Raw genomic sequence first — 9,139 nt, forward strand, 5'->3', positions numbered from 1 at the left:
GATGTTCGTTTGGACCTTTCACTGCTATCTCTCTTCGCTAGGTACAGATCTCTCAGGATGGGGGGTGACTCAGGTTGCCACTACTAGCGTGTCAGTGGCGTTACATCCTTCCATATCCGTAACAAGGGGGAACAGGGGAGTACCCCCCCCCCCCCCTTTCATAGGCTATATATACGGGCCTTATGCCTCTTCAAATCAACACAGAACTGCTTCTTCACAACCTGAGATGGCTAGAGCGCCAAAGAACTCTATTAGAGCTTCGATACCATAACCTCGCCATGACCCTTTTCCGACCATTCATCTGCTTCGCGGGCGTCGCCAAAACAACACCTATCTCATTCACCATAAGCAACGCAAATCATTGCCTCCATCACGCAACAATCATCACTCAGACTATCCTCCAAGCGCTCACGGAATCGGATGTCCTACACGGACAACACGAGGTCTTCCGAGTGCAGTGGAATGCCACTCTATCACTCGTCGGCTACCTGACTGCGTATCCGAGTAGTGACACGAGCCACGCATGCCGAGAAGACATCCACTGCGCTCTTCAAGTCCTCGAGATCTTCTCTAGCTGGTTTCCGATGGCGGGTCGCGCGGTGGACGTCGTTGGAAAACTGCTCTCTCGCATCGGATTTCCCATCGACTCCTCCGCAGACACTAGGATGATGTTCGACCCTGAGCTTACTGCGGGCAATGGCGCCTTGCTCCTTGAATATCCTGATTTGGTGCACGATACGATTGCGTAGGACTTTGGATTGGACCCCTTCGCCGTTGCTGTGCCAGGGGATTTGGACGAATGGAGTTTGCAGTCACGGCATTGTGACCAGGCGCCAGGGGCTCCGCTCGCTTTCTTGGATATGATAAGCTTTCAGGAACCGAGGCCGTCAGATGTGTGGAATATCGGGTTGGATGATGAACCTGGCGATATTTAACGTGATACAGTACTAGGTCATAAGTCCGGGCACATGGAATCATCACTGCTTAGATCAAGTCCTCCTTAGTTGACACTACTGTAAGGAGCGTCCCAGCTAGTAAGTAGTTAGTCAGTCAAGAGGCCGCCTAACCTTCACTACTTCAAACTTGACATCGCGCCTAGGTTTTGTGAAGTTCCATGGGGTGGCCTAAGCAGTGGTAAATGCGTGTGCACAGACTTATGATCTCTCACTGTACGAAGATTTCGGCTTGGAGAACGCAATCCGAGGTAGCTTGCGACATCAGTGGAGACGTCGGAAGTGATCTGGTAACGACGATGGATAATAATACGACTGGATTGAAGGCTGATATTTGTGCGGAGGGAAATTTAGGGACGTGAGTGGTTCGATGTATACTAGAATCACTGAAAGATATCGCTGAAAGTGTGGTTATAACAGCATTGCGCTTTAGCTTCTTAGGTCTTAATTCCTAATTTATCTCATGACTCCGGTGGAGGATCTACGGCCAGCCAATCAGACGAAGGCATTGCCAAGCCGGAGTCTAGGAGATACCTCTTAGTCAGGAGGATCCGGAGTCTAGGCAGCATCTCAAGAGAGAACGTTCTATGGAGTCTAGGAGATGTTCTTCGGGCCCAGGGTTCGGCAATTAGGGAATCTGTGAGCCGGGAATTTGAAATCTTCCTTAATGGTCGGCACAGAGCAAGGACTCACTTTCGACACCACCAATGCCACCGACGCGCGCGTCTGTACGCTCTTGGCTCTTGAAATACTTCTGACCTCAACTTTTATTCAGCAGTGACTACGACAAAATATACGCTGCTCTTAAGACCAATAGATTTCATCATGTCCTCAACCACGGAAACACCCATCTACGTCACCATCCTCTACCACACCTCGAACACCCGCTTCGGTATGGCCTACTATCTAGACCACCACATCCCCCTCTCCAAGAACGAATGGGGTCCTTACGAGATGACTAGCTGTGTCGTTTGCGACACCGTCAAGAGTTCAGAGTACGCCGTCATGGTCATCGCGACGTGGAGAAGCATCGAGAGTTGGAACAAAGCGCAAGAGGCAGACTGTACGAAAGCGATTGTGGAGGACGTGAAGAACTATACGGATGCAGAGGCGGTGGTGCTTGTGGGAAGCGTGGTTGGACGAGAGAACCACGTGGGGACTTGGAAGCTGGAGCGAGAACGAAGGAGTGGCGCAGAGACCTCAGGATTTTGGATATACGCTATAGATACAAACTCCTAGACTAGCATTCTATTCGAATGCCTGTTCAGAGGGCTTCTCAATCGCAATTCCCTTCGCCCAATCCATCTTCTTCTCCGCGAAAGCCTCTTGATTCGGTGGTGCGATATGATCGAATAACGACGCTTTCACGATAAGCGCTTCTGGGTGTAAGGGGACCTCTGTCATTACAGAACTAGAATGAAATCAGTGCTACTCTCAAAAGTAGAGTCAGAGTTCGCGAACCTTCCGCAGTTCCCGCAAAAGTTCCGCTACAAAGAGCGCATCAGTAATGGCCCTATTGCGCATAGTCGCCCAGCAGTAGTTTTAGACATACAATGATGGTATTTCCGCTATCCGTGTTGCTATCGTGATATCTCTTCAGGACGCTCTTCGAATCGCTGACGATTGCGGTGGATTTTGCGAGGGTGTAATTGAGAGAAGCAACTACGAATCGTTGGCTTCGCAGAGGAGCTAGATTCCTGATAGATACTCACGGACGCCTCCGGCTCGACGGAAATTTAAACTTGATTAAGTCAGGATGGAGCTTTCTAGGCTTGCAAAGGATGAAACACGAACCAAAAGCAGATAAGAGAACTAGCAGGTTGGTCGGGGAGAGTGACGCGGACACTCCCGCAATTACAGTGTCCTTGGATTGACATGTTCAAGACTATGAGAAATATATGAAATGTCGTGATTTTTAGAAAGTTAGTGATAACGCAAGATACTGAGGAGTGGAAACCTAAAGTCCGAGCGAGGTCCATCAGATGTTTTTTTGTTTCCGGGATCTAGACTGAAAGGGGATGCTAGTATCCGTAGATGTGGATCTATATAGAGTGCCCCACCACATTATTTTTTCCTATTGACTTTCTTCCTGCGTCTGTCGATTTGATTTTCAGCATACAGTCAGCTTCTGTTGCGGAGATTTACGGCATTAGGATGAGAATCTGGGAAACGGCACACATTTTTGAGCCCTAACAAATCAATTTTAGGGGACTCGACTATCTGGGACTAAAACCTTTACCAACTTGAACGCTCCAGAATGGAGTGCTGTACGCCCCCGCTACCTCAAAAATTCCCAGTGTACTCGCTTCCCGTCATAACCTCGAACGATACATAACGCGCAAAGCGTCCTGAAGCCGGTTGGGAGTTTCAGTCATCTCAATCCCAATCAGAAACCACTTTCAGTAATGTCCCGAATCGGCGTAATCGTCCACCTCTGCGTCGGCCTCCCAGTATTTGCCTGATTCATGGCAACCTTCGGGCCACCCTCCATAGTATCCAAATACAAGAACTGTCCGTCATACGCGTTCTCCAGGTGCCACGTGCCATCGCCCCAGGGCTTGATAGTCCAGAACTGGCCCGAAAAGAAGCCTGCTTTATCAAGCACTGGCGTCAGCTTGTCGTTACTATAGACGTCGAGCTGGCGATCGGGGCCGAGGAAGAGGGTGCGAAGGGCGTAGGTCCCGTCGCCGTTGGACTTGATCTGCCAGTACTGGCCAGTGAAATTTCCGTCGCGAGCCATTTGAAGGAGGCCGGTACTGTTGGGGCCGTTGTCGTTGATGACGTCGAGGGAGTCGGTCTGAGGCTGGAATGTATTTTTGAGTCGGTACCATTTCTTTGGGTCGAAGTCACCCGTAGGAGGTTGGTTAATGGGCTTGACGGTGATGTTGAATGTTATGGAAGCAGCTGGTGGAGGGATGCCTGTCACGGAGACATACGTATCATTTCCAGCATACGCCTTGCTATCCGGATTAGATGTGGCGTTGAAGGTGGAATTGTTGGCAAGACCAGGAAAAACATCGCCAGCATCTCCACGGCCGAGGTTGGCCTTGAGTTGATCGAGTCCGTCGGCTTGCATGATCTTGACTTTGGGATGGTTCTCGTCTGTGTTGGACGACACTGAATCGTCAATGTGCCAGACGAGTAGACCGGCACCAGGTAAGGACTCGTCAAAGCCTGTAAGCTGCCTATTCTCAATCAGATAGTACTCCTGGCTATTTGAGTCGCCATTGGTCCAGAGTCGATGGGTCTTCAGGCCAGACTTGACATCTTGAAGGGTAATCTGGTGGTTCTCCGTCTCCGTGACGGTGCCAATCCAGTCTTGCGTTTGCTTGCACCCTTCTTTGAATTAGGACGACTATGTCTTAATGGATGTGGAATGAATCATACATGCTGAAGGGTGTACAGGTCGGTCCCCGCTTCCTCCCCAGGAACCGAATGACATAAGGCACCAATTTCCGATACCGGCAGAGCTATAGTCGGTGTCATAGAGGTCAGGCCAGCCGAACACTATCATTGGTAAGCTGATCGCATCTATCAAAGACTCGCAAATGAACTTACGTAAATGCCCCAATTCATGTGCGCATACACCACACTTGGCATCTTCTGGTACGGTCAAGAATCCATAAATCTTCACACCTAAACGCAAAGTAAGTTAGAACGAAGAACATAAGGAGTAGTGGATAGGCGTATACCGTTAACTTCTCGCTCTGCTGGCAGAGTCCATTTGATGCTCCAAATGTCGTTCAGGTTTCCCGTTTCTTCGGCACCTCTACCCGCATGAATGACCACGAAGGCATCGACCTAGGTTTACTGTTAGCATCTAAAAAGAATGACATCAACTTCAAATTCTTACATAGCCATTGCCGTCGTTGTCATATGGTGCGAAGTCGATGAGTCCAGTGGCTTTGTCCAGTGCTTCGTTCGCCATAGACATGGAATTCGGCTCAGGCCAGCCACGGCCGTAATCTCAATCCAAAGTCAGCAACTATGTCTCGAATAATATATAAAGTAGAGTGCCCACTATTGTTGGCATAATAAGCCAAGTCCTTGCTGAGTGTGAATGGTCCAACAACCTCACCAGTAAGTGAGATCTTCTTGTTGGAGACTTCTGAGTAGTATTCGCTAACAGAGCCAGTCGCAATCTTTCCGGTGGAGAAAAAAAGGTCCTGAAAGCGTTCCTTCGCGTCGGCCGCCATTTTCACGTCTTGGAATTCGACGAGAACAATTGCAACCCTAGGAGAGTGCACGTGGTCAGAGATGGCAATAAATAATGTCTGAATCACAACCTACTTAAGGGCGCCACTCAAAGGGGTTCTCTCAAGCGCAGCGTTACTCATTGCCATGATAGAGGTGCGTTGTGCGAAGTGAGACTGGGGAAAGATTGTGCCGTCATTCATACCCGGCAACCTTCGCTCTCCTCCGATGAGGTCATGGGCAGTTGCTTTGAAGGATCGTTCGTTTGCAGTCCCTTGCACCTTCAAGGCCGCAGTTCTTGTACGTGCGAGGAGGTCGGGATGAGGAGGGACGAAGCATGGTGCATCAGAATGGCGAGGGGCCATGATGATCTTGGACTGAGGAGAATAGGGCGTTGAGTGGCAAGATGTTGAATTGAGATGGAAGCTGTCGAAGTTTTGGAATGAAGTAAGCAATGATAAAAGCGAGAGAGATAGCAAGATAATGCTGAAGAATATATAGACATATGAGAACCCATCGTTGGGTTACAGTAGCGTGGCGGTATCTAGGTTAGCTGGCCAGATGCTGTTGTCGCCAATGTGGAGCTGAAAATTGGGAAAGCTGAGAGCAGCTGCGTTACAAAAACTACAACATAGCCAATGAAAAAAGCTTTCAGATGAGGCTTGCATGCTGATAATGCGGAGTGCAACTGTGGAGAAGTCAGCCAGGCGCCAAGCACAGCTGAAGCTTCCCCGCATTCCTTTTCTTGGAAAGCGTCGCAACAGCTGGACCTAAGAGATGGGAAATGTGGCTTAATTCGATATGAATATGCGGTGGATTGATCAAACTGAGTTTTCCGTGGCGTAACGGGTGCAATCTGGTGATGACGAGCTGAGCTGACAGTTTGATAGCATTAAGCAACGATGCCTACCAGCGGGACGGCATAATAGTATTATAGTGCTCAATGGGAAGTTTCGATACCATATAAGATAGTGTCTTTAATTCTCCTAGAAATAAAGCCTCCTCCTTTACATATTGAAGAGAGAAACCGAGAGGCTGGGAAATCGATAAAAGACGGTCTGAAGGTCACCGCCTGAAGTAAGCCGAGAAGCGCCAAGACGTACTTTGACGGCCCGTTTGCAGAAAGGCGTTTTGTTCTCACAACGGATAGGCTGGTGCATTTTCGTGATCAGCTTTCAGCCGCCACAGCAGGACCAGAGCGGCAGGGCACAGATTGAGGTTCAGGTGATCAACACTTAGATTCATGCAACGCCCGCTTAGGTAGTCAGCCAAGGATTGTGCCATTATGGTAGGGTATATGGGTCTCAGCTTGGGCGCTGATTGATCTGTGATATATGAAGGTGGTGGAAACAAGGACGGGACAAGTGGAGCGCTAGCAGACTTGGCGCGCTATACTATTTTAGAGACATACACACATATATATAGACCGATTCTTAGCTCGTGAAGCAACACGGCAGGATTGAAAGGCATGAAATATTCCGTTAGTTGCCAATCATTGACGAGGAGCTGATCCCGATAATAACTCCTCAAAACGTGACCTGCTTCTTGGCGACGCCTACCAACCTACATAGCCCACTTGTTCGTCTCAGTCAAACAGCTATGTACCTGCAGAGTGTGGGAATTAGTGTGTTTCGGGCGAGTGATACGCTGTTGTCTTTTCATAGGAGATCTATCTGCATTTAACGGTAATTTTGAGCTTTCCGGAGAGCATAAATGGTAGGACAGTATTACGATTTTCACTCTCATAGAGGACGCCCATCAGGATCTTGATGGAGCAGAGCAATAGATGATAGCTATGGCCTATATACTCCATAGTCTATCACTCTATTGACAACGAAGTCAAATGGGGCAAATTCGACCAGAGGCCATGATGTCTAGTTTATTTTCTATGTTCGAGCCTCCTAGCCAGACCTCCAGAACCATATATCTACTCTTTCAACACGATACTCAGAGGCTGACTTTTCTGAGCTTAAGGATGAGAACATAGCAGGAGCCACAGTTAGTTCAAAGCACGGGAGGCGGCCGCTCGCGCCACCAGGGAAATGCGACTGCTATTGATCTAATGCCCCCAAAGCCATGAAGCATGACTAAGTTCTTATATAAGGCTAATTTCTGAAGACATGAGTTGCTTGATTTGGTTTTCCATACTCAAAAAAGACCATGTGTATAGCTGTCCTTCTCGTTCTGGGTGTCACTGCTTGATACAACAGATGATCGAGCAGCCAGCAAGGTCACTGCATATAGCTTCTATTTCTCCGGATGCTTCAACGCTATGAAGCTCCGATGTAGAAATGAATCTTTTAGTGAGAGCGCTTGAAAACGGAACCTCGAGCTCTTAGCGAATCCTAGAGCCAGATATACATGGAACGTGGCCTCCGCTGTCTTTCAGTCATTCAAAGACCAGCAAGATTCGTCATTCGCTTCGAGCAAATGCTTCAAAATGGGCTTCGGCTAGTTGCTGCCACGTTTTCGAATGACTCGGCGTCCCTCCACGGAACATGACAAGCAAGAGTTTCTGGTGGTTTACCGAAGTGCTGGGACAATCATAGAACAGCTACTACTCTTAGTGTGAACAGACACCGTTTCCGTATAGCCCTGGCAGGGGATCTTTTGAAGTCCTTGGAACACGGAAGCTATTTGGCCCGCGCTTATTGCCTAAGAATTAGTGCAAACTGTCTAATACTCGATTTAGACTTAATTCTTATGGATTTGTCCGAGGTCCAGAGAACATGGCAGGCTGACATTGGAAGTTGTCAGACATCAGCAACAACCGTAGAGCATCGACGGCTTTCCTTAGATTACGAAGTCTGGGCTCATAATTTTTCTGGGTTTCGCTTCTGAGGACATCAGGTTTCTAGGTGGTAGACTGCCAAACTTCGTGAATGTAATTGAATAATACTTCAGGTTTGAATACCATGAACCGCATCCTTACCAAATGATTCAAGGATTGCAAATCATCAAGAACTCATCGATCTTGGTCCAAGGTCCAGCGACGACCACATAGCACTCTAGCCTTTTGGGTTTCGAGGCCATTCCTCTTTTGTCATCTGCTTTATTTGCCGACATTCAGTACATCATCTCCTGGTTGTCATTTGTCTGTGACAGGGATTCTTCACAAAATCATGACTGCCCTGCAAAATTCCTTTCGGTACTCTAAGTTGCATAAACCATTTCTGTGTGCCTCTCAACCCTTGTCTAGAACACCAAAACATGTACGATTAGTCTGATGGGTCCTGAAAACAGCACAGACTGCTGCTACCATCCTCTCAAGCAATCCGAAGGTGTGAAACATGACGTGTACCTCAATAGGGGTTCGAAGGAGCCATCGGAAGACCCATAGGGCAATTTAAGAAGATTGAGAGCTACCGATCCCCTTTTTCTCAACGTAAGCGTGGTGTTGGCTGAAGCCCGAGGATCATAATGAACCGAACTACACTATCCTCGATCTACCGCACCGACCATACCCTCATTGAAGACCTCGAGTAGACACCAGACATCATCGTATTGCAGTCTAGCCTAAGATGTCTCGCAGGGCGGCACATGGCAGCGATTAGTTCGAGACGTTTGCAACATGCGTTTGTGGATGGCGGGAATCTTAAAGGTCCAGACCGCGAAGATCTGGCAGTGCGGTGATGCTGCCCTACAAGCGTTCTAGGCCGTGAAGTTAGAGGACCAGGAGGCATCAGCCCAGAAGATTTTTTCGCAAGTGCAAAAAACGGCCATTCAAGGGATCAAGGTTCTCTGTTAAAGGCCGACCGAAACATGAGATATCTCCTCAGGATCTTTCGAACAAGGGGACATATGGCCCCATAGCATTACAACTGTTTGCAACATATCATCGTCATCGATCAGAGTTCAGATAGAAGACTTCGACGGCTCGTGCACGCTGACACCTCGTGCACGCCTCACCAAGAAATCCACGGCTCACAACATGAAGCTTTTCAACACAACACAACGAGATCTATACACAGAAATCAAGGAGGAGAGGCAAC

The 9,139-nt window shown here is 48.5% G+C and overlaps 4 protein-coding genes across 4 annotated transcripts in view; 2 read left to right on the forward strand and 2 right to left on the reverse strand.

The window, feature by feature from the left end:
- BDZ99DRAFT_492315 (uncharacterized protein) overlaps positions 1-749 on the forward strand; it is a gene marked incomplete at both ends in the record, with an annotated part of 3,228 nt that extends 2,479 nt beyond the window's left edge. Inside the window, one exon of the mRNA XM_033723155.1 lies at positions 227-749. Coding sequence (XP_033568885.1) covers positions 227-749 — 523 coding nt within the window. The remainder of the gene's footprint in view (positions 1-226) is intronic.
- Positions 750-1,638: 889 nt separating this feature from the next.
- On the forward strand, positions 1,639-2,192 carry BDZ99DRAFT_552185 (uncharacterized protein; the record flags this gene model as incomplete). Its single annotated transcript, XM_033727048.1, has 1 exon — positions 1,639-2,192. The coding sequence occupies exon 1, from the start codon at positions 1,779-1,781 to the stop codon at positions 2,190-2,192; it is 414 nt and encodes a 137-aa protein (XP_033568886.1). The 5' UTR covers positions 1,639-1,778.
- A 9-nt stretch (positions 2,193-2,201) lies between these two features.
- BDZ99DRAFT_552187 (uncharacterized protein) lies at positions 2,202-2,830 on the reverse strand (the record flags this gene model as incomplete). Its single annotated transcript, XM_033727049.1, has 5 exons — positions 2,202-2,364; positions 2,415-2,440; positions 2,506-2,615; positions 2,666-2,694; positions 2,748-2,830. The coding sequence occupies 5 exons, from the start codon at positions 2,828-2,830 to the stop codon at positions 2,202-2,204; spliced, it is 411 nt and encodes a 136-aa protein (XP_033568887.1).
- A 311-nt stretch (positions 2,831-3,141) lies between these two features.
- On the reverse strand, positions 3,142-5,512 carry BDZ99DRAFT_504191 (M6 metalloprotease; the record flags this gene model as incomplete). Its single annotated transcript, XM_033724028.1, has 7 exons — positions 3,142-4,289; positions 4,341-4,460; positions 4,512-4,589; positions 4,646-4,754; positions 4,807-4,919; positions 4,975-5,186; positions 5,244-5,512. 7 exons carry the CDS (start codon positions 5,510-5,512, stop codon positions 3,340-3,342), a joined length of 1,851 nt encoding a protein of 616 aa, XP_033568888.1. The 3' UTR covers positions 3,142-3,339.
- Between the last annotated feature and the right edge of the window lie 3,627 nt (positions 5,513-9,139).

Source organism: Mytilinidion resinicola (genome assembly GCF_010093595.1).
Source record: "Mytilinidion resinicola strain CBS 304.34 unplaced genomic scaffold BDZ99scaffold_35, whole genome shotgun sequence".
In the NCBI taxonomy this organism is placed as follows: Eukaryota; Fungi; Ascomycota; class Dothideomycetes; order Mytilinidiales; family Mytilinidiaceae; genus Mytilinidion; species Mytilinidion resinicola.